We start from the raw sequence: 24,950 nt of genomic DNA, 5'->3' as shown, positions 1-24,950 counted from the left end.
CTGCTGCCTTATTTCATGACGGTGGACCTTTGTGGAAGTAGCTGAGGCAAGCATTTAGGAAGAGATAGGGGCTTGAGGAGCCCCTGTCGGCCAGCTCCAGGGCCCATCTACCTCTGAGCCTGGCAGGGACCCAGGGGACACATGTAGGTGGGGGCTCTTTGGCCATCTCACCCTTGAACCCAGAGGCCATCTGGGGGAGACAAAGAAGGGAAAATCAGCCCTGATAAGGATTTGAACTTTCACTTGGCTAAATATTTACCCCAAAGTGACTGTTTCAGCCCCAAAGAGACTGATATCTTTAATTGGTAGGACTGAAGGTTCAAGGAGCATTCCTCCCAGCAGGATAAAGGCTTGGGAAAAGTTACAGATAATAAAGTCAAGTGGCATTATTTTTATAGGTCGTGTGTGGTGAAATGAATTTTGACTCTGTTAATATTGTAAGTTTCTTGAGAGCAAATACTGCTCAAGTCTCTTGAGAGACAGCGTAGTGCAATAGTTCATTCCAGATTAGTTGTGTGATTTTGGGCAAGCTACTCAACCCCCGTGGGTCTCAGGCACCCCATCTGTAAAATGAGAATAACCACATCATGCAGATGTTATAAGAATAAAAGTATTATTAGGTCTGTCCATAAGACAAGAACAAATCTGGGGGCTGCAGTTCTTGTGTACTCCGCCAAATTCCTCTCCTGAGCAGAGGAGGTGTTGCTTGTTTCAATCGTTTCTTCCTCTTCACAGCTAAGTAGTATTCCACAGCATGGATATACCACCTCCATTACCTGCTAATGGCTGTTTGGGTAGTTTTACTTTTTGGGCTGTTTCAGACAAAGTTGCTCTGAATATCTGTGTATAAGTCATGGTGTGGAAATGTGCTGTTATTTTTCTTGGCTAGACACCCACAAGTGCAGTGACTGGGACATATGGTAGGTGCACTATTCACTTTTGAGAAACCATCAAACTGTTTTCTAAAGAGGTGTTTAATATTCCCACTAGCAGTGGGAGTGCCAGGTGCTTTAAACCCTTGCTAACTCTAGGGTTGGTCTTCTAGAACGTCAGTCATTCTGGTGGGTGTGTGGCAGTCTCTCCTGGTTTTAACTTGCATTTTCCTAATCATTAACAATAATCAAGCGCCTTTCGTGTGCTTACTTGTTTTCTGTATGTTTTCTTCGGTGAAGTGTCTGTTCAAATCTTTTGGTCACTTTTAATTGTTATATTTATTACTATTGAATTGTAAGAATTATTCGTAGGGATACAAATATCTTTCTCCAGTTTCTCATTTGCCTTTGACTTCAGTCACATTATCAATCTTTTCCTTTTGGCTTCTGGTTTTCAAGGATGCTTAGAAAGTCCTTCTCTGTTCCAAGCTCATCAAAGAATTCATATTTGTTTTCTTCTAATATTCGTAAGACTTTATGATGTTTTGATCTTTGACCCATATGGGATTTACTTTGGGGGATAAAGAGTAAGGAATGATCTGGTTTAAAAAACAAATTTATCTCTAAAATACAATAAACACACATTTCTGGATACCATTTATATAACACTATTGTTTTAATTTTCTCAAAGAATATTTATAATTAAACAAAATAAATTCAAAGCTCCCTTGTTTTCCAATATACATTGTATAAACACAATGGATACATATATGTGATATATGTTTGCATGTCTATGTATGGATATACGAGGCAAAGAATTCTATTTCCCATGATTCTCTGGACTATTCTATTACAATTCAACATTAAATTCATTATTAAAATATCTTCCACAGAAAGTTTCTATTTTATTTTTCTCATTTTTTCACTTTCTTGGATCCTGAAGATTTCTTTTTCCCTTCACTGTATCTTTTTTTAAAAAGTCTCTTTTCAATTAAGCTCACTTCTTCATGGAGGGAATAGGTCTTTATTCTTAGCAGGAAGGAGAAGAGTTTTAGTATAAACTGATAACTCAGGGAAAAATTGGATTCTTCATAGGTCGTCACATGTTTACAATAGCTAGAAAGGAAGAAAAAGGGAGATGTTATCTTTAAATGGCCATCTAGAAATGCATGCATCTATCCCTTGAACATCTCCCAAATGGAAATGAACAAATATATGTTAGACTTAAAACAGTAATCTGGACTGAAAGGAAACTTAGAAAACTTTGGTAAAACTCCTTAATTTTACAAAGGAGAAAACTTTAGCACTGCCCCTGGCCACCACACAAGGGATACATAGGTGGTCCTGGAGCCAGGTGTCACAACTCCTGGCCCAGAGAGTCTGCCACTCTAGGTGGGCCCTTACTTTGTACCATGAGCAAGGCAAACAAAAGCACACAGGGAGAGATTCTGGACCTATTTTTTAAAACAAACAAAAGAAAAGAAACAAGCTAGAACTGCCACCCAAAATAAGACACCAGACTTAATTCTGCAGCTTTCAGTGTATGTATTATAGGAATAAGAGTTTGCAAAGCAATTTCACTTATTTTAAAGCAATAGTACCTGAATCTAACCAAATCCCTATCACCAAATCTCTAATTCTAACTGCCAATCTCTCACTAACTCTGACTATACCAAAGTATAGGCAATCAGGGGACAAAGGAACATGGTAAATGGCTCTTGGGACAGAGATAACAATTATATGATACGGGAAATCGTACAGAACACATGACCTAGATTACTCAATAAGTAAATTGCAAGGGGAAAAAAAGAGATAAAGGAGGAATTTACAAACTAAACCACTTAAAGGATATCTCAGCTACTTACAATTGTGTGGACCTTATTTGGATTCTGACTTATCTAAAAAAGCAGATGACAATCAGGAAACTCTAAAAAGTGACTACGTGTTTGATAATTTTTTTTTTTTTTTACAGAGACAGAGTCAGAGAGAGGGATAGATAGGGACAGACAGACAGGAACAGAGAGAGATGAGAAGCATCAATCATCAGTTTCTCGTTGTGGCACTTTCCTTGTTCATTGATTGCTTTCTCATATGTGCCTTGACTGTGGGGCTACAGCAGACTGAGTAATCCCTTGCTCAAGCCAGCGACCTTGGGTCCAAGCTGATGAGCTTTTTGCTCGAACCAGATGAGCCTGCGCTCAAGCTGGCAACCTTGGGATCTCGAACCTGGGTCCGACACTCCATCCACTGCGCCACCGCATGGTCAGGCTGTTAATATTAAGAAATTATTTTAGGTTACTTTTTATGTCTAATGGTATTATAGTTTTGCTTTTTAAAAATTTACTAACTGATTTTAGAGAGACAGAAAGAAGAGAGAGAGGGAGGGAGAGAAAGGGAAGCATTTATTTGTTATTCTATTTAGTTGTGTGTTCATTGGTTTCTTCCTGTATGTACCCTGCCTGAGATTGAACCTTGGTGTTTTGGGACAATGCTCTAAGTGACTGTGTTAACTGGCCAGGGCTATGGTCTTGCTTTAAAAATATTTCAATGTTTGGAATTTGCTTCCAAATAGTCTGAGGTTTGGGTGGGGGTGACTGAGCTGAGGTATTAGTGAAGCAAGTCTAGCCTTGTTTGAAGCTGAGTGACAGGCACATTCTACTATTCTCTCTTCTTTTGACTTTTCATTTTTTATTTCTTTTTTTTTTTGAGAAAGAGAGGAAGCAAGAGAGAGGGACAGGGATGAGAAGCATCAAATCATAGTTGCATCACTTTAGTTACTCACTGATTGCTCCTCATATGTGCTTTGACCGGGGGCTCTAGCCAAGTCAGTGACCCCTTGCTCAAGCCAGCAACCTTGGGCTCAAGCCAGTGTGACCTTGGGTTCATATTGGGGATCCCACAATCAAGCCAGCAACCTTGGGCTCAAACTAGTGAGCCTGCACTCACACCAGCAATCTTGGGGTTTCAAACCTAGGACCTCAGTGTCCCAGGTCGATGCTCTATCCACTGCATACCCACTGGTCAGGCAGCAGAGGTCTATATTTAAGACGGGGCAGTGTAAACCCTTCGTATGAGAAGTGCGACCCTCTATAGGAGTTCAAATGCATGCAAAGGGAATGGGCTGACGTGTGCACCACATACAAATAGAACCTAGTGACAGAAGTTATTATTTGGTGGTCTCAAGTATGCTCAAAATGGCATATGACATTTGAGCATTATTTTTTACTATAGTTTTAACAATTAAATATAAATCTTAAACAATTCAAATCACTTCTTTGGGACACCCCAAGCGCCTCCATTTCCCATGAAGACAACCTGAAACCCGGCTGTGCCTCCTCCTGAGGAAGGGCAGAGGAAGCACCTGCCCCTTTTGGGAGGTCAGGGACAGACGCCCTATTAGCCAGCGCCTCCGGAAGGTCTCTGGACCTAACTAATTCTCAGTCACTGGCCTTTGTACAGACGGGGACTTCTGTAAATGGGAGGAATATTAAGGGCAGTTCATCCACGCAGGTCGTCAGCTCTGCCACAGGCAGAAAGCGTAACCAAGCAACCGCATCTGAATATTCCTGCAGCCTTTGGAGAAGCACTGTGAGGAGCATGAGGAGCGCACTCAAGAGTGAGCTCTGCTAACTCAGGCCCAGCAGGGGACATGACAAGGCAGAGACCAGTGGCACAAAGCCGCCTGACTTACCAGTCTTGCGTGGGCTCCTCACGGTCCAGGACTACAATGAAATTTTAAACTCTGGAAAAGCCACGGCACTGACCACTGCAAAGGCACAAGCACCTCAGGGGTGGCGCTGACCTCAGGGTGGTGATTTGGCCTTTTGTGGCTGCTGCTATGAAGACACTGCCCCTCCTTAACCCTCTTACACTCACTGAGCAAGTTTAGAGCAGTTAATTTTAATACAGGTAACTTAATTTTATCATCTTCATCTGATTATCGTGATAAACAACTCAGGAAGTGAAATTCAAATAGAAAATTAGTTTTGATTAAAATAATCAGAATTATCATAGTTATCATTTATTTAGTATTTACTATGTGACAGACACCAAATAAATACCTCCTTTGACTCTCATAAGAACCCTTGGGACAACTTCCATCGTTCATTCATTCAACAAAAACTTGGTGAGTACCTAGGCCCTGATATAGTCCCTGGGATGTTTCATTAATAAGACAGCGGCCCAGCTAAAGGACCTGACGTGTTCATGTGGGGAGGAAGACAAATATGCAAACAGACACATATACTGTAACATTCAACAATGACACAGGCTATAAGGAAAGAGACAGCTACAGAGCAAGGCAGGCAGAGAATGATGAGATGTGTGGTGGAGGTGGTGATGGTGGTGATGGTGGTGGTGGTGATGGTGATGGTGGTGGTGATGATAGTTGTGATGGTAGTTGTGGTAATGGTGGTAGTGATGGTGATGATGGTTGTGGTGGTGATGATGGTGATGGTGGTAATGGTGGTGATGGTGGTGTTGATGATGGTGATGGCGGTGGTAGTGATGTTGATGGTGATGGTAGTAGTGATGATGATGGTGGTGGTGATATGGTAGTGGTGGTGATGGTGATGGTGGTGGTGGTGATGATGGTGGTGGTAGTGGTAGTGATGGTGATGGTGGTGGTGATGGTGGTGGTGGTGATGGTGGTGGTGGTGGTGGTGGTGGTGATGGTGGTGGTGGTGATGGTGATGGTGGTGGTGGTGATGATGGTGGTGGTGGTGGTGGTGGTGATGGTGGTGGTGGTGATGGTGATGGTGGTGATGGTGGTGGTGGTGATGACGATGATGGTGGTGATGGTGATGGTGGTGGTGGTGGTGGTGATGGTGATGGCGGTGGTGATAGTGGTGATGGTGATGATGGTGGTGATAGTGGTGGTGGTGGTCTTGGGGGGGGCTGGTGCTATTTTAGACAGAATGTTAAGAAAGGCCTCCGTGGGGAACCAAAAGAACTGAACCCATGTGGATATCCAGGGGAGAAGCCTTCCAGCCTGAGGCATGACATGTGCAAAGGCCCATGTGGGGACTGTACTCAGTAAGTTCAAGGAACAGTTAAGAACCCTATGTACAAGGGGCAGTGAGCACAGGAAGGGGTAGCTGAGGCAGTCAGAGAACAGCAGGGCCTGTAGGCTCTCCTCTGAATGAGATGGGATCCACTGGAGATGGTGAGGGGAGGAAACGGGCAGCATTACACCTTACTTTTATAATCAGGGCAACAGAGCTGTAGATATGGTAAACATCTTGCCCACAAGCAGCAAGTAGTGGAGCTGGGATACAAACAGCCAAATTCATTAGCACATCCCCTTAACCACCGTGGGAAACTGCCATATAGACAAGTTCTATGTCAACATAGGAACAAGATTAGTAAAAAGAGACTTTTCACAATGAGAAAAAGTCTTTATAATCTAAAACATTTTGAGATATTATTGACATATAAATTCTAAGTGCACAATATGATGACTGGATGCATGAATAGATTGTGGGATGATTATCACAATAAGATAGGTCCTCCATCCCTAAAACTCTTAAACAAGACTTAATGTATAATTCCTATTTTCTTTTTTTAAAAGTTTATTTATTTATTTATTTTCTTTACAGGGACAGAGAGAGAGAGTCAGAGAGAGGGATAGATAGGGACAGACAGGAACGGAGAGAGATGAGAAGTATCAATCATCAGTTTTTCATTGTGACACCTTAGTTGTTCATTGATTGCTTTCTCATATGTGCCTTGACCGTGGGCCTTCAGCAGACCAAGTAACCCCTTGCTTGAGCCAGCAACCTTGGGTCTAAGCTGGTGAGCATTTTTTATTTTGCTCAAGCCAGATGAGCCCGTGCTCAAGCTGGCGACCTCGGGGTCTCGAACCTGGGTCCTCAGCATCCCAGTCCAATACTCTATCCTGGTCAGGCTATAATTCCTATTTTCTTAATTATAAGTTCATATTCTTCTATTTCCAACAAACAGCCTATCTGGCTCTCATGACAGTCAATTCCCTTAAATTTTATGTGCCTTAAAAAAAAAAAAAGGATTTTATTTACTGATTTTACAGAGGGGGAGGAAGCAAGAAGTATCAACTCATAGTTGCTTCACTGTAATTGTTCATTAATTGCTTCTCACATGTGCCTTGACAAAGCAAGCCCAGGATTTTGAACCAGTGACTTCAGCATTCCAGGTCCATGTTTTATCCACTGTGCCACCACAGGCCAGGCATATGTGACTTTTTTTTTTTTTTTCAGAGACAGAGAGAGGGAGAGACAGGGACAGACAGACAGGAATGGAGAGATGAGAAGCACCAATCATTAGTTTTTCGTTGCGAGACCTTAGTTGTTCACTGATTGCTTTCTCATATGTGCCTTGACCGTGGGCCTTCAGCAGACCGAGTAACCCCTTGCTTGAGCCAGCGACATTGGGTCCAAGCTGGTGAACGTTTGCTCAAACCAGATGAACCCGCGCTCAAGCTGGCGACCTCGGGGTCTCAAACCTGGGTCCTCTGCATCCCAGTCCAACGCTCTATCCACTGCGCCACCGCCTGGTCAGTCGTGACTTTTTTTTTAATTAGAAAAGAATACTACTTCAGGGCAAACTAGAGATTTTATCAGGTTTTTGTCCTTTGATTTCTACAAGTATCACGTACCTTTTACAGAATTTCTGTGTACTAAGCCAATATAGTAAGTTCTTGGTTATCACTGACTGGCCTTTCTTCTGTAGTATTCCCTGGAGACTGTGTCCATGGAAACAAGTTCTGTCTGTGTCTTCTTCAGTCCAGTTGAACTGAAAACTTGACGGGCTTTTTTTTGCAACAGTTGGTGCTGAATCAACCAGTGCACTAAATTGTTTTTGCAGATTCACCACCATTTCTGGAAATGGAGGAAAAGATTGAAATATAAATGAATGTTAAATCCCTATAAAGTCTTTAGTTCACTTGATAGTAAGGTCCCTATGTTGGTTTCTTACTATGACAAGTGCTAACTGAAACTGGACAAGGGGTCTAGGGGGAACTACTTTAAAAAAGGCTAAAATGGTTAAGTTTTAGGTTATATACATTTTACGACTTTAAAAAAATGAGTAAGACAACCTAAAGGCAATTCTCCAAACCGAGAGTTTGGAGAGTCATAGGAAGATAGGACTGGGAGTTGTGGTGGGAACCACGGCAGTCTGGTGGACGGGCTCGTTCCTAAAATAGAGTCCTAGAGAGCTCTTGCAGAGGCTGTTGTATCTTTGGATGTGCATTGGAACACTTGTTAAAGAAGAAAAAATTACTTGTGAATTCACTTTTCAAGTCAAGATACGTAGCTGTTTTGCAACTGCATTGCTACCTGGCATTCGTGAGAGGATGGAACTCACCTCTCCTTTTGTAGACCACCGATTTGTCAATGGAGGAGTAGAACAGTGGCTTTTCGCTCTTCCACACATACCTGTACAAGGTAGGAAAACTGTTGGAGCAGGACGAAAAGACGGACCTACGCCCAGTTCAGAGAAGTTTCTCTGAAGCAACATCTGAAATTCCTGAAGTTCAGTGTAAGAGCGCTGGCGTGGAGTGACCAACGGATCCGTGCCTGTGCTCACCTCAGCAGTCAGCACGCAGCACGGGAGCAGAGAGCAGGCCAGCAGGAGGGCGGGGCCTCCCATGAGCCTCCAGGGGCCGCAGGACCCTGAAGAAGCTGTCACTCATGCAAGGAATGCACAAATGGGTTCCCTCACCACGAAGCCCCCCTGCTGCCTTGTCTCATAAGGAGAAGCCACCTGAAAAACAACTGCTTCTCCTTGCCTTTGCCCAACTGCCCTTTTGTTGAGGATTGAGTCAGTGGTTCCTCTGCTTCTGATAAGCTGACAAAGTAAACAGTAAGTACCAGCCTGCCATCATTTAATGCCTGGAAATCAGTCCTGACCCTGTTGGGCACAAGAAGGAAAGATCTGGATTCCAGCAGACACAGTCCTAACAGTGCCTGCATGGACTAGCCACCTTCCCTTTGGGAATCCCCGCCAGGAAGGTTTCACTATGAAATGGATATCCCGCATTGACCTACAAAATACACACAACATTCCCTCCAGAGTGAAGACAGACACGTGGGGTTCTTCCAGATCGGGGGACCACCCTCGAGTCAGGCTCAAGGGAAGTGGCAGGCTCCGCCTCCAGGTCTAAGGACCCCTGCTGGATGTCACCAAGTGGACTGCTGCTCTGGAACAAAGAACACTTAATGTTCATTTTTTGGTCCCATTTTCATCAACTCTTGAGTTTCCCAAAGTGAAGGATTTTCCTAATTTACCATAAAACATAAGAACTGCTGCCATGGCCAGATAGCTCAGTTGGTTAGGGCATGATCCCGAAACACAGAGGTTGCTGGTTCAATCCCTGGTCAAGGCACACACAGAAACAGATTGAGGTTCCTGTCTCTCTCTCTCAAATCAATAAACATTAAAATAAAAAGAACTCTCTTCTTCTTGATCTCAGGCCATGATCTTATTTTGTAAGGCCGTGGGTAATTGGAAGAGGTCTGACTCAGAGGGCCTGGTTCTACCACTTCCCAGTGCTGTGACCTCATGTGAGTCATTCGTGACAAATTCTGGAGGTTCTCAAAGGTGGAGACTGTCTCACCCTTCTTTGCGTCCCTAATATTGGCAGTGAATGGCATGTGGAAAGGACTCATTTATTTATATATTTGTTGAAGAATGAATGGAAGAATAAAAGAACAAACAGAAGAATTCAACATCTCTAAAGCAGTCTGCTTTTACAGGGTTGTTGTGAAGAAAAACTAAGATAATGCATGTAATAATTCTTTGACTTCTATACAATTGTCAGAAGTGATTAATGCCCAGTGCTTGACAAAGTGTCTGACTAGTAGACACTCAAGAAGTATCTGGCCTGACCTGTGGTGGCGCAGTGGGTAAAGTGTCGACCTGGAAATGTTGAGGTCGCGGTTCGAAACCCTGGGCTTGCCTGGTCAAGGCACATATGGGAGTTGATGCTTCCAGCTCCTCCCCCCTTCTCTCTCTCTGTCTCTCCTGTCTCTCTCTCTCTCTCTCTCTCTCCCCCCCTCTCCTCTCTAAAAATGAATAAATAAAAAATTAAAAAAAAAAAAGAAAAAAAAAGAAGTATCTGGATTTTCTAAAAAAAAAAACTGCCTAGCGTGTGGAGGACCCGGGTTCGATTCCCGGCCAGGGCACACAGGAGAAGCGCCCATTTGCTTCTCCACCTCTCCGCCGCGCTTTCCTCTCTGTCTCTCTCTTCCCCTCCCGCAGCCAAGGCTCCATTGGAGCAAAGATGGCCCGGGCGCTGGGGATGGCTCTGTGGCCTCTGCCTCAGGCACTAGAGTGGCTCTGGTCGCAACATGGCGACGCCCAGGAGGGGCAGAGCATCGCCCCCTGGTGGGCAGAGCGTCGCCCCATGGTGGCCGTGCCGGGTGGATCCCGGTCGGGCGCATGCGGGAGTCTGTCTGACTGTCTCTCCCTGTTTCCAGCTTCAGAAAAATGAAAAAAAAACAAAACAAAAAACTGCTAAGGAATAAAAAATCAGGAATTTATATATTTTTATTTTTCAAATTTATAGTATTTAATTATGGGTACTTTTTCACCATTCTTTTTTAATGCTGAAAGAAAATGCATACAAAAAGGAAACATTTTAGTAATATTATAATAGCAAATGCCATTTTAACCAATTTAAGAATTAAGATTTTTTTCCAAAGATTTCAAAAAGACTTCATCAAATCAGTAAAATCTTGATGTGGTATAAAACAAAAATGTTAGCTATTTACTTTGAATTCTCATGGGAATTTAAAATATTAAGACAGAAATGGAACTTCTCTAATTATTACGGAGCAGTAGAGGTGTCATCACTGTTAACAGTTGATGGTCTTCCCGAAAATGATGTGTAAAGTAAATTTTAGCGGGCTGTACCACACTTAACATAATCAGCGAACTTGTCATTTACTCCTACTAAATGAATTCGTAATTTTTTCAGATATCTTTTTTGTTATTTGTCTTCTTTTTTTTTCTTTTCTTTTTTTTTTTTGTATTTTTCTGAAGCTGGAAACGGGGAGAGACAGTCAGACAGACTCCCGCATGCACCGACCGGGATCCACCCGGCACGCCCACCAGGGGCGATGCTCTGCCCACCAGGGGGCGATGCTCTGCCCCTCCCGGGCTTCGCTCTGCCGCAACCAGAGCCACTCTAGTGCCTGGGGCAGAGGCCAAGGAGCCACTCCCAGCGCCCGGGCCATCTTTGCTCCAATGGAGCCTTGGCTGCGGGAGGGGAAGAGAGAGACAGAGGGGAAGGAGGGGGGGGTGGAGAAGCAGATGGGCACTTCTCCTATGTGCCCTGGCCGGGAATTGAACCCAGTCCCCCGCACGCCAGGCCGATGCTCTACCGCTGAGCCAACCGGCCAGGGCTTGTTATTTGTCTTCTTAAATAATAAAAGTAACAACACATTCAAGGTAAAAAGAAAAAATCTCAAATAGAGTCTCAAAAAGAAGTTCCCTGAACAGTTCTAATTCCACTATCTGGATAAACTCACTGCTAAAAATTCCCTGTGAATACCTAGTCTAGATAGATGTTCTTAAGCATTTATAATAAATGCCTACACAGGTATCAGGGATGCGACAGTCAAGGAGGCATTATGAGTTTTTTGGGGTCACAGGCCAAGAAAATGTGAAAGGCAATTTAAAATCACAGAAATGTTTATATCTGTGTTTTTCCACTGCTAGTCCACCAGAAATTTCATGCAGGTCTGCCAGAGCTGGCCACCCTGATGTTGTGTGAAGGTTATCGAATTCTATAATCAGCGTTGCCAACTCTTTTGCAGTCCAACACCAATCCACGGACCGGCAGTTGAAAAACACTGGTTTATATGTCTCCTTCAGAATTTACTTTATTTTGCTTATCTCTTTCCCAAACTACAAAGCTACAAAAAACGGAAGCACACAACAAAGTCATAATGTTTCCTACAGGATGCCACAAAGTCCTGTACGCTGTGAAAAACTGAGGTGTAACTTACATAGAGCAAATTTGTCCTGTGTACTACAAAGTCTGCCAGCTCTACAGACAGACACCGTCACATAACCAGCACTGCGATTTATGCAGAGAGCGGCTCCATTGCTCCCCGAATCCCTCACGCCTCTGACAGTCAACCTCATCCAAACCCCCAGGTCTTATCTCAGCAACCACGGACCTGATTTTCCATCCCTATAGTTTAACCTTTTCGAGACTGTCAGATAAATGAATCATACAGTATGTAACCCTTTGAGACTTTCATTTAGCATAATGCATTTAAGATTCACATGTATTGTTGGGTATATCAGAAGTCTGCTCCTTTTTATTCCAGTGTACATATATACAGTTCATTTTTCCATTTACCAGCTGGAGGGGGTTTGGATTGTTGCCTGTTTTTGGCCACTGTGAATTAAGCCACTATAAACATTCGTATATTAGGTTTTTGTGTGAACTTGTTTTTCACTTCTTTTGGGTAAATATTTAGAACTTAAAACTACTAAGTAGAATAAAAAGTATATATATAACTTTATGAGAAATTGCCAAACTTTCTAAAATGGCTGTATCATTTTGCAATCCCACGTTTGGCACCATCAGTTTTTTGTTGGTTTTGTTTTTCAGCCATTCTAATTGGTGTGGAATGACATCTCATCATGATTTTAATTTGTATTTCCCTACCAACGGTGAACATTTCATGGATAACCTATACATCTTCTTTGGTAAAGTATTTGTTCGAATCTTTTTTCCATTTAAAAAATTGGAATATATAAAAAATTTCTTATTACATGATAATTTTTTATATATTCTGGATATAAACCTTTTATCAGATAAGTGACTTGACATGTCTCCCAGCCTGTAGATTCTCATTCTCTTAACAGTGTCTTTTGAAGAGCAGTAGTTCTTTCCTCTTGATAAAATCCAATTTATCGTTTTTCTTTTATGGATCACACTTTTAATAACTCTCCTCTGACAACATGGAAGATGATGTCCAGAAGAATAGAGAGAAAAATTAGAAACTTATGTCAACAATGGGGTGGGGTAGGCTAAGACAGAGACAGGTAGTCACATGCACAGTGGCTTTATGCCCAAACACTGTTCAGTAGTTATTTACATATGCTAGCTCATTTTTTAATTTAGAAATTAAATTCAATGGGGTGACATTGGTCCATAAGAACACAGGTTTCAAGTAAACATCTATATAGCATTTGAACTATTCATTGAATTGTGTGCCCATCACCCAAAGTCAAATCATTTTCTGTCACCGTATTTGTCCCTCTTACTCCCCTCCCCCACACCCCTTCTCCCTGGTAACCATTTTACCTTTGTCTATGTCCATGAGGCTCAGTTTTATATTTCACCTATGTGTTGAATCATATGGTTTATAGCTTTTTCTGATTTACTTATTTCACTTAGCATAATGTTCTCAAGGTCCATCCATGTTGTCACAAATGGCAATATGTCATCATTTCTTATGGCTGAGTAGTATTCTATTGTCTATATGTACCACATCTTCTTTATCCAATCTTCTATCGAGGAATATTTCGGTTGTTTCCATGTCTTGGCCACTGTGAATAATGCTGCGATGAACATGGGGATGCAGGTGTCTTTGAGTACCAATGATTTCAAGTTTTTCAGGTAGATACCCAGTAGGGGGATGATTTCTGGGTCATATGGTAGCTCTATTCTTAATTTTTTAAGGAACTGCCATACTGTCTTGCATAATGGCTGTACCAGTTTACATTCCTACTGGCAGTGAATGAGGGTTCCTTTTTCTCCACAACCTCTCCAACATTTGTTATTACTTGTCTTGTTGATAATAGCCATTCTAATAGATTTGAGGTAGTATGGCATTGTATTTCTGACTTGCATTTCTCTAATGGCTAGTGAAGACGAGCATCTTTTCATATATTTATTTGTTGTCTTTTTGGGAGAAGTGTCTGTTCAGGTCCTCTCCCCATTTTTTGAATTAATTTTTATGCATGGAGACAAACTGTAGTCAAGTTTCATTTTTTTACATGTGGCTTTCCAATTTTTCCAGCACCATTTATTGAAGAGGCTTTTCTCCATTGTGTGTTTTTGGCTCCTTTGTCAAAGATTATTTGCCCATATATATGTGGTTTGATTCTGCTCCATTGGTCTGTGTGTCTCTTTTCCTGCCAGTTCCATGCTGTATTGATTACTGTGGCTCTGTAGTATAATTTGAAGTCAGCATCTACTCTCTGAAGTGGGATCTTAGTAATGGATCCTCTAGACAACCTCCTACCTGAGGCTGGTGTCTCCCAGGAAAATACCCACAGATACCCAATTAAAGAGACATTTCTCCTCCAACCCGGAAGTGGAAGAACCGGGATCCTGGGTGTCCAGGGGTTATCAGAACACATCCATCTCCCACCTCTTCTCCATCATCATCACACATCAAGCACAAACCGTGAGAAACCATTACACTTCTTGCTTTTTGACAAGAATCCTCTTCCCTGTTGGGCTTTATTCATCCCTGGAAGTCTGTTTCCCTATTTAAAAATCTCTCTCAAATTAGAGGAAAAAAAATCTAGTTCTACCTGTGAAAAATGAAATTTAGTTCTTACAGTATAAAGCAGGCATTATTATTTCAATTTATGAGGAAACTAGAACTAAATGAATTATTTAACTACTTTTAGCAACCTTGGTTTTACTCAAAGGATTTAAATTATTTGACTGAATGAGTACTATTATAAATTTACATAAAATACAGAGATTCTAACTTTTTCTTCAAAGTCTCATAGAGACTCAAAGTTCTAAACATAGATGAAACTGTTCAAATCAGAGGTCAATAGAAATGTACTCTACATATAAGATATAGTATTCCTGAAAATTTATAAGCAAACTAAATTTCAGTGCACAGAGGCTAAAGGTTTAATAACTTGCCCCTGAGTCACACAGCTCATCTGTAATAGACTAAGGATTCAGACCTAGCACTGAATCTATGCTCGTTCCAATTTACCGCAATAAACCGATGTCAGAATGAGAATTCAAAGTCAAACAGTGAGACCAACTGAATTAAATATATTCTCTTTCTGCTTTGCTTTGTTTTGATTTCCATAGGGATCTTTATCTGGGGAGAACATTCCAATTAAGGAAAAAAGTTAATTAGAATATAGTTGCTGCCTGACTTGTGGTGGCGCAGTGGATAAAGCGTCAACCTGGAACGCTGAGGTTGCCGGTTCAAAACCCTGGGCTTGCCTGGTCAAGGCACATATGGGAGTTGATGCTTCCTGCTCCTCCCCCCCTTCTCTCTCTCTCTCTCTCTCTCTCTCTCTCTCCCTCTCTCTCCTCTCCATAATGATTAAATAAAATCTTTAAAAAAAAAGAATATAGTTGCTAATATTTCTAGAAAAAATGTCACAATACTAATGAGTCTATACTGATAAAACTTCAGCTTTCGGATGGAAAATAAAAGACTTGGAAATAAGTAGGTGAATATAAAACTAGGAGAGATAACATACTTTGCCCTGGCTTCCTCCCATTGTTGTTTTTTCTCATCAAAAGATTTCTTCATAACTTGGTACCATTTTCTGAAATCAAACCATGGCTTATCTGGAAAAAAAAAGAATCTATGATTATTAACCAAATAAGTCACATTATAATAATATACATAGTTCATCTGAATCTTCATTCACAGATATAAGTAAATATTTATGTAATAGCCCTGGGAAAATATGGATGGAGTCTCTGTCTCTGGACTCTGATATAACTCCCCTCTCTGAGCATCTACTGACACCACGGCCCGACAAGAGTATGCCGAAACTACCTTCTTCTGGGTCTGTTTTTCCTGGATTGACTACTACTGCCTTGAGAACAGAGGACATGTTTTGTTCGTCACTGCATAATCAGGCAGGCCTCTTCCTCTCAACCCAGCACTGTGTTTGGTACATGTGCGCTGGTATGTCTGGGACTACCTGGATTAAAGAACAAATGGTTGGCCCTGGCCAGTTGGCTCAGTGGTAGAGCACTGGCCTGGCGTTTGGAAGTCCTGGGTTTGATTCCTGGTCAGGCCACACAGAAGAAGCACTCATCTGCTTCTCCACCCTTCCCCCTCTCCTTTCTCTCTGTCTCTCTCTTCCCCTCCCACAGCCAAGGTTCCACTAGAGCAAAGTTGGCTCAGGCACTGAGGACAGCTCCATGGCCTCTGCCTCAGGTGCTAGAATGGCTCCAGCTGCAACGAAGCAACACTCCAGATGGGCAAAGCATCGCCCCCTAGTGGGCATGCTGGGTGGATCCTGGTTGGGTGCATGTGGGAGTCTGACTGACTGCCTCCTGTAACTTAAAAAAAAATACAACAACAAAAAAGAACAAATGGTTGACAAACATGTAAAATGGCATGGCAGTGGCTGAACCCAGACTCCAGTGTCATCAGCTCATATCTGGTTCCTTCTAGTCCTAATCCAAACCCAAAGCAAGTAAGGCAAGTAAGAAAGCGGACTGGGTGAACAGCTGGCGTACGTGTTCCTGATGTTGAGGGCAGAGAGGTGACAGAGCTGGACGGAGCGAAGCATAGTCGCCGTTCACTCCTGCGCATACTCTACATGGGAAGATGGGAAGGGTGGGGAGGAACCATGAGTGACAGGTAAAGCAGAAAAGAGGACTACAGGGGGAGGCGGAGGAGAAAGGAGAGCCGGCTAGGGAGGAAGATGCTGAAAGGCTAAATTTTTACATATTCTCTCATGAAGATAGGCTCCTTCTAGGTCTAGTCAAAAATCTTTTCAACTGGCCAAAAACCATCAATTAATCCAGTACAGCCTTGGAGGCCACAAAGCCACAGAGGAGAAGCTACACCATAGGGCCAAAGACAGACAACAATGATCACAATCGGCAGGACACCAGGCCCTGTGCCGTTCTCTAGACGACAAGTTCCCTGTCGCGATGTGGCAGGGATGGTGGCCAAAGACGGGAAGCAACACCCCCACTGACAGCACAGACTCACACTGAGGATCAGACAAGACAACATGTCAGAGTGCTCTGTTTATGCTCAGTATCCACACAGTCCATAATGGCCCTTCCGCGTGAGAAGGGATATTAGGAGCCATTTTGTTCAACCTTTCATTCTACACAGGAGCCAACATGAGGTAACATGGAGAAATAAGTATTATAGGTGCGTATATTCTGAAAATAGCACATACATCACTGAACATATATGTGGAATGTAAGAGAAAGTTAAACTCACAGAGGGAGTAGACACATGGTTGCCAGGGGCTTGGGGCAGAGGGAGTGGGGAGAGGTTGGGCACGGATACAGACTTTCAGTTGAAAGATGACAAGGTCTGAGGATCTGATGTAAAAATGTTGTGACGAGTTCATGACTGTACTGTGGAGGTGAAGTTTGCTGAGTTACACTTAAATGTTTTCACCAAAAGAGAGAAATATGTGAGGTAATGAATGCATTAATTAACCAGATGGGAGGAATCCTTTCACAATGCATATGTATCTCAAATCAGCACAATGTACACTTTAAATATTTTACAATTTTATGTGTCAATTATTCCTCAATAAAGCTGAAATTAAAAAATAAAAGGACAGGCCCTGGCCGGTTGGCTCAGTGGTAGAGCATCGGCCTGGTGTGCAAAAGTCCCGGGTTCGATTCCCGGCCAGGGCACACAGGAGAGGCGCCCATCTGCTTCTCCCCCCCTCCCCCCCTCCTTCCTCTCTGTCTCTCTCTTCCCCTCCTGCAGCTAAGGCTCCATTGGAGCAAAGATGGCCCGGGCGCTGGGGATGGCTCTGTGGCCTCTGCCTCAGGCGCTAGAGTGGCTCTGGTCGCAACATAGCGACGCCCAGGATGGGCAGAGCATCACCCCCCGGTGGACAGAGTGTAGCCCCTGGTGGGCGTGCCAGGTGGATCCCAGTTGGGCGCATGCGGGAGTCTGTCTGACTGTCTCTCCCCGATTCCAGCTTCAGAAAAATACAAAAAAAAAAAGAAAAAAAGAAACTAGCATTGAATCTAAGAATTCACGTAGTTATCAAACTTTACTGAGTTTTCTCAGGCCAGTCAATGTTAGGCGCCAAGGATACATTTCTTTAAAAAGGAAGAACGATATGGCCCTTCCCTTTAGAAGCTCATAATCTACTTATTTGTCTGTATGTTTATCATTATGGACCACCTACTAGAAGTCAGATATTCTTCTACACACTTCACAAATACTGACCATCTAATAGGGACAGACACACTTAGTCTACTGGTTGTTATCAATGTGCTAAAAATCTAACAGAAATCTGGACAGCAGTGGTTGCGGCATGACTGATTAGTTCTGATTTGGGAACAGGTGATGGGAGTAAGTGTGAAGAGAAGGCAGAAGAGGGTATTTATGTAGCATCTTGAAGAATAAAGACAGATCTGCCGATTTTAGGAGCTGGAGGTAAAAAGGGAAGAGGGTCTCAGGTAGAAGAACCAGTGTGAGCGAAGGTCGAAGGCTTTGGGACAGAAGGCGGCGTCATAACACTGCCCGCAGGTTCATGGTCTAGTATGGCTAGTGAGTGGGGGCTGGGAAGAAAAGGCAAACTGGCCTCTACACACTGTAGTTGGTCATGGGAGGTTTTTAGCAGCCTAGAGATACAATTAAATAACTATATGAAAAATTAAGCCGGACAGAAGGTAGATTTATATACATGAATATGTGTATGTGTACATGTGTGTTTTTAAAGTTTCTTCCCTACATTTATTGTATCTTTTAATCCACTGTTTATCTTTTAGTTTGATTGACAAAAAAATTAAGTACCTTCTTTGTTCTCTTCATTGTATCTTTCAGCAACAGTAGACAAAGTCCTGGAGATACCAATAAACAAATGAATTTATTTAGAAATCATTTATATGAAGACAGTGAAATTTTGAATCCTTCTGAAAGAAAAGTATGAGAAGTCTTGAAACTGATGGCAATGCTAATGGAGAAGCACTCACTGATACGTGGAGAAGATGCTACAACCGCCGCTCTTTGATGGTATCTGGGAGGGGTAATATTTTAAAATTTCTTTACTTTCCAAAATAACCTTTGAGACATAGTGCCAGGAGCCTGAGGACTAAGTGCTAAAGGGTCCCCTGGGGTTTGTGGGCGAGGATTTAAAACTCAGAAGGAACAATGGTAAACGTGTGTCTGCCTACAAAAATATAAGTAAGACATGACACGACCAACTTACTGATGTAGAGTGAAACCTCTGACAACTAGCTGAGTCACAGCATTCTGTGACAGCAGCTGCCACTAATCAACACTCTGTACCAGCACGTCTCCATTTTCTATTGGGATAATACATGGAGTTGTTCACTCTGAATAATCAGGTAAGAACAACACAACCCCCCTCCCCCCATAAAATGGATATAAACTTACCATTCTACACTGTCATCCAATAAAAAGAGCAATTTCAATACTATCACGATCACAGCCATGGCTTGTACATCATATTTAACAGTTTGTCCCTTTTTACCTATGGGGTCAAATGTCAAAAAACCTACTTCTCCTATTCCAGCCATTTTTACCACCTGGCAGGTGAAATCATTCATTTCATCTGTGGAAGAAAAAACAGTCAAACATGAAATAAACTCTCTGGCCAACTAATGTGTCTATCCATACGACAGTCTTTATCTTAAAACACGGTACTGCGCTACAGCTCGGAGACACATTTCCTATCATGTGGGAAACTAATGGTAGGGTCTTCACAACGCATATCTTCTCCTGTTTTTGACTTCCTAAGACATCTACTATTTATAAGCTCCATCTTGGTACCTAATCCACAGTCACGAGTCAGTTCCTGCTGTTTTATACATGTCTCTTGTCTGTGTTTCTGTAGCAATTAGTGCTCCCCTGAAACTAGCTCTCCAGCGAGACCAAGATCTTCTATATAGACCTATTGTGCACTGTAACTCGGAGGCAGGGAGTTTAGGGTCTGTGCTTAGGGTTTCTGATCATTGTCTCCGGGACTGGCGGAGTCACTGACCTCAGCTTCTTCATCTGTCACATGGGTCACAGTGAGGAGGTGAGGAGAAATGAGACTAACTACCGTATTTCCCATGTATAAGATGCACTCCCTCCCCCCCCGAAAAATTTGGGATCTAAAAACTGGATGCATCTTATACAGTGGTTGTAGATTTTTTACTTGCATTTCCCACTTTTTTGTGCTTGTTTTTGCGCTCATTGTTGAAGACAGTGATTTGTCATCAGACACAGATGAGGACAAGCTAATGGGAGTTTTGACAGTGATGAGGAGTTGTATGAATTTTATGATGAATGAAACTTGAGTTCAATAACTTTATGTAATACATTTTTTTTCAAATGTTGGGCTCCCAAATTAAGGTCTATCTTATACATGGGGAAATACTGTAAGATAGTGCTGGTAAATACACTGAAAACTCTAAATTACTACACAAATTTTTTACTCACTAATCCAAGTGAGTAATTTCAAGTAGAACAGCTATCACTCCTAAGTGCATTATCAATCATACCGAGTTGAATTGAAGCTCCTACATGCATGCAGCCACACGTCCTATTCACTCTACTCCCTTACTGGAGTATACAGTACAGGGGTCAGGAGTAGTTAGGGAACCAGACTGCCTGCACTAGAACCCCTGCTCCATCACTTACTAGCTCTGTGACCTTGTATAAGTTACGTGACCTCTCTGCACCGTAGCTTTCTTCATCTGTCTCAAAAAGGAATGACAGTAGTACCCAGCTCACAGTTATTGTGAAGATTCAATGAATTAATATACCTAGAGTGACCCTGGCCAGGTGGCTCAGCGGATAAAGCGTCATCCCAGTGCACCAAGGTTGTGGGTCTGACCCCCGGTCAGGGCACATAAGAGAAGCAACCAGTGAGAGCACAACTAAATGGAATAACTAAGTGGAACAATGAGTTGATGCTTCTCTCTCTCTCTTTCTCTCTCTATGCCTTTCATTCCCCCTCTCTCTCCTATTCAAACCCCCTTCTCTCTCCCTCCTCCCATCTTTCTTTCCCTTCCCTTTTCTCTTTCCCTTTCTCAATGGGGGAAAATAGGTGTGTGTGTGTGTGTGTGTATGTGTGTGTGTGTATACATACACACACAGATCAGTGCCGGGCATAGAGTGGGTACACACACACACACCCCTAGAGCTCTCAGATCAGTCAGTGCTGGGCATAGAGCGGCACACACACACACACACACACACACACACACACACACCCCTAGAGCTCTCAGATCAGTGCTGGGCATAGAGCGGGCACATACACACACACACACACCCCTAGAGCTCACAGATCAGTCAGTGCTGGGCATAGAGCGGGCACACACACACACACCTCTAGAGCTCTCAGATCAGTGCTGGGCATAGAGCGGGCACATACACACACACACACACACCCCTAGAGCTCTCAGATCATTGCTGGGCATAGAGCGGGCAGACACACACACACCCCTAGAGCTCTCAGATCAGTCAGTGCCGGGCACAGAGCGGGCACACACACACACACACACACACACACCCCTAGAGCTCTCAGATCAGTCAGTGCCGGGCACAGAGCGGGCACACACACACACACACACCCCTAGAGCTCTCAGATCAGTCAGTGCTGGGCATAGAGCAGCACACACACACACACCCCTAGAGCTCTCAGATCAGTGCTGGGCATAGAGTGGGCACACACACACACACCCCTAGAGCTCTCAGATCAGTGCTGGGCATAGAGCAGGCACCTAATATACATGAGCTGTTGTCCTGACTGCTCTCGAGTCCAGCCACCACTCTCCCTGTTCACTGCTGCACCTTAGCTGACCCTCGTAAGGGGTCTTCCTTCCTCTGTCTGACCCTGCTGTGATCCAATTATCTTGCTCCCCTGCTCTCACTAACTCATTAAAACATGAAAATAACACTTGAATCTATGTTAACACAATAAATAAAAAAATTAGTAAAAGAAAAAAAAATCAACCTAAAAAAACATGAAAATAATTCATTTTCAAATACATTCACTAAAACTATGTATTATCTGTATTGGAGTACAGAGGCTATAGTCTCTTAGATAATTTAAAAACTGAAACCATAGTATTGTTATTATTATAAAGAATGACATTTCTTGAAAACTGTCTTCTCTATTTTTTTAAATTAATACCTTGAACTGCTTCTCTTACACCAAAAGTACAGAACAAAAAAAAAAAAAGCAAATGGAAGAAATTATGAGAAAGGCAGCAGAGACAGTAGAGAAAAGTAAGGCATGCAGGCTCCTGAGCCAGTGCCCAATGTGAAGAACACCAGCTCCAGAACGTGAAGACTGGGGTCAAGTGTGCCCTCTGTCACTGGCCAGGCAAGTGCCATGGATCCTTGCCATGTCTCCCTGTAAAGGAGGTGATACACATGGAAACACTCAAGTCCCCTGCAAATTATATATATGATTGTAAAACCTGCCAGAAATTCTCTCTAGCAGGCCTGTCAGTCCCAGTATGAGGAACAACAATAGAAAATGCATTTGGTGGCGCAGTGGATAGAGTGTCAGACTGGGATGCAGAGGACCCAAGTTCGAAACCCCGAGGTCACCAGCCTGAGAATAGGCTCATCAGCTTGAGTGCAGGATCGCTGGCTTGAGCCCAAGGTCACTGGCTTGAGCAACGGTCACTCGCTCTGCTGTAGCCCCGGGGAAAAGCACATATGAGAAAGCAATCAATGAATAACTAAGGAGCTGCAATGAAGAATTGATGTTTCTCATCCCCCTTCCTGTCTGTCTGTCCCTATCTGCCCCTCTCTGACTCTGCCAAAAAAAAAAAATGCATTTGGAACTCATTCAAAGCCATCAAAGAGTCAGTGCTTAATCAGCAAGGATGTGTGACACACTGGATAAAACCTTCTACCTAGCTCGAGGCCCACATGGTCACCCGTAAAGGCTCTTGGGAGGGGCATTTGCTGCTGCGCCATGCTTACAACAACTGTCAGCTTTCTGGGAACCCTACGAAGGGCAGTAAAAGTGCCAGGTGCACGGTTCTCTTCTTTCTGGCACTATAGACAGCAAAATAGCACATATGAAAATGTCAACAACCTACAGATCTCCATCTGTAGGAGATGGGGAAGTTTGCAAACCAATGTCACATTTTGGAACCTAAAGAACCTAAACCCTAAGGTAGAGGGACTAGAACATCTTAATTTGTAGATGTCTTTTGTGTACTGTCTCCCACACTGCTAAGTAATACAACCTCAATAAAGGGTGTTCATAAGACCCAGAAAGGTAGAAGGAAGGAAAAAATGCACTACCATCACTTAGAAATACCACTTTAATGTTTTAGTATATTTACTTCTAATATTTTTATGAATATTTTTATTTTATGTAGCTGTAGTTATGTTATACATAATTTTGTAATTTGACTTATTTCACTTTTTATTGTAACAAACATTTTCCATGCTTTTCTGAAATATTCACAAACGTGATTTTAAAAGCTACATAATGCTCCACTGAATATGTGTACTACTATTTACCTAACCATTACCTTTCTGTTATATATACTGCTCACAAAAATTAGGGGATATTTCAAAAGGAATATGGAGCTATAAAATATCCCCTAATTTTTGTGAGCAGTATATTTAAGTTGTTTCTACTTTTCACTATTATGAATGAGGTCAATAAATGACATTTATGTATACATTTCTTTCTATATTTGAAATTATTCCTATTAAACGGTTTGTGAGGAGTGAAATATCTTGACCCTGATTCTTTTTTTTTTTTTTTTAAATTTTTTTTACAGGGACAGAGAGTCAGATAGAGGGATAGATAGGGACAGACAGACAGGAACGGAGAGAGATGAGAAGCATCAATCATCAGTTTTTCGTTGCGACACCGTAGTTGTTCATTGATTGCTTTCTCATATGTGCCATGACTGCGGGCCTTCAGCAGACTGAGTAACCCCCCCGCTCGAGCCAGTGACCTTGGGTCTATGCTAGTGAGCTTTTTTGCTCAAGCCAGATGAGCCCACGCTCAAGCTGGCTATCCTGGGGTCTCGAACCTAGGTCCTTCCTCATCCCAGTGTGACGTTTTATCCACTGCGCCACCGCCTGGTCAGGCTTGACCCTGATTCTTTATACTGTCTCCACAAAGGCGCTTAGTAAATATCAGAGGATAGCAACGTCTCTCTGCACAGTCTCTGGGTTAATTCTACCTGTCACTCTCAGGTAGAATTAGGGAAGTTAGGGGAGAGATACTGCTACCCCACACACATCGGCCAGCACAAGTGCCGCTCCCTCTGTCCGGGTGCAGCCATGCAAGCCAGTGTCTGCTGCAGCCCAGTGGTGGTGGCTACATTTTGGGAGTCCCTCTGCTATTTCTTCCGCTCCTAGTACTACTCCCTTTGGAAGTTCAAGATTTTGGAGTATGTGAAAGAACACAGGAACTTGCCATATTTTGAAAGAACCATCAAAGAATTAAATTTAAAAAAAAAATCTAAAACAGTAATTCTGCTCAATGCAATATATCAAAATACAGAAATCTGAGTTTCCAAATTTTGGAATCTTAATCAAATAGACAGTAACTTCTGAAATTTCCAGAAGAGATGTAGATTCCCTGGCTTGATAAATATATTTTAAAAGCTTAGATTATTTTTGTTCCTTTAAAAATATTTTAAAATTATACTCAATATTTACATTTGTGTATGTCACTACATATTTATATTTATTTTCTAGTTAAAATTATACTATACACACAGTTTTACATATTGCTTTTCTCATATATCCATTTTCCTTTTCTATTAAAAATATATTAAATCATATTTTTTTATATTACTTAAGCAATAGTATACTCACACTATGTTTGTATTTTCTCTTAAAAATGAAAGTCCTGAACTTCTCATTTTTCTAGTTTAGCAAGAAATTCAAGAATGGATTCCATCAGCAGATTCTATCGGATAACCTGTGTCTTATACATTGTGAACAAAGCCTAGTGAGTCTCTTATTATATTCTGTGTTTCACTGCCTAAAGAGTTCATGTGATCCAACCAGACTTTAATCTCCATTTGTTTCCAGGACTAGAATTAGCATTATGTTTCCAACAGTAAAAAATGTTACTATAAATTAGCTTCCGCACTTTTTAAAAATTATAATTCATTATGTAAAAATAACATTTTATGCAAATGAA

General features: G+C 42.3%; 1 protein-coding gene across 3 annotated transcripts in view; it reads right to left on the bottom strand.

Annotated features, from left to right (window-relative positions):
* Positions 1–1,533: 1,533 nt before the first annotated feature.
* TAF1B (TATA-box binding protein associated factor, RNA polymerase I subunit B) overlaps positions 1,534–24,950 on the bottom strand; it is a 74,530-nt gene continuing 51,113 nt past the window's right edge. For 2 of the 3 annotated variants that reach the window (XM_066234614.1, XM_066234616.1), the window contains 6 exons: positions 19,202–19,379; positions 18,599–18,645; positions 15,336–15,426; positions 8,214–8,284; positions 7,504–7,726; positions 1,534–1,988 (listed from right to left, as the gene is read on the bottom strand). In XM_066234614.1, coding sequence (XP_066090711.1) covers positions 1,787–1,988; positions 7,504–7,726; positions 8,214–8,284; positions 15,336–15,426; positions 18,599–18,645; positions 19,202–19,379 — 812 coding nt within the window. In that variant the 3' untranslated portion in view covers positions 1,534–1,786. The remainder of the gene's footprint in view (positions 1,989–7,503; positions 7,727–8,213; positions 8,285–15,335; positions 15,427–18,598; positions 18,646–19,201; positions 19,380–24,950) is intronic. The other variant, XM_066234617.1, reaches the window with a different exon arrangement.

The sequence above is a fragment of the Saccopteryx bilineata genome, chromosome 6, assembly GCF_036850765.1.
Source record: "Saccopteryx bilineata isolate mSacBil1 chromosome 6, mSacBil1_pri_phased_curated, whole genome shotgun sequence".
Classification (NCBI taxonomy): Eukaryota; Metazoa; Chordata; class Mammalia; order Chiroptera; family Emballonuridae; genus Saccopteryx; species Saccopteryx bilineata.
Note: the sequence above shows the minus strand (reverse complement) of the source record. Positions and strands in the feature narration are given on the sequence as shown.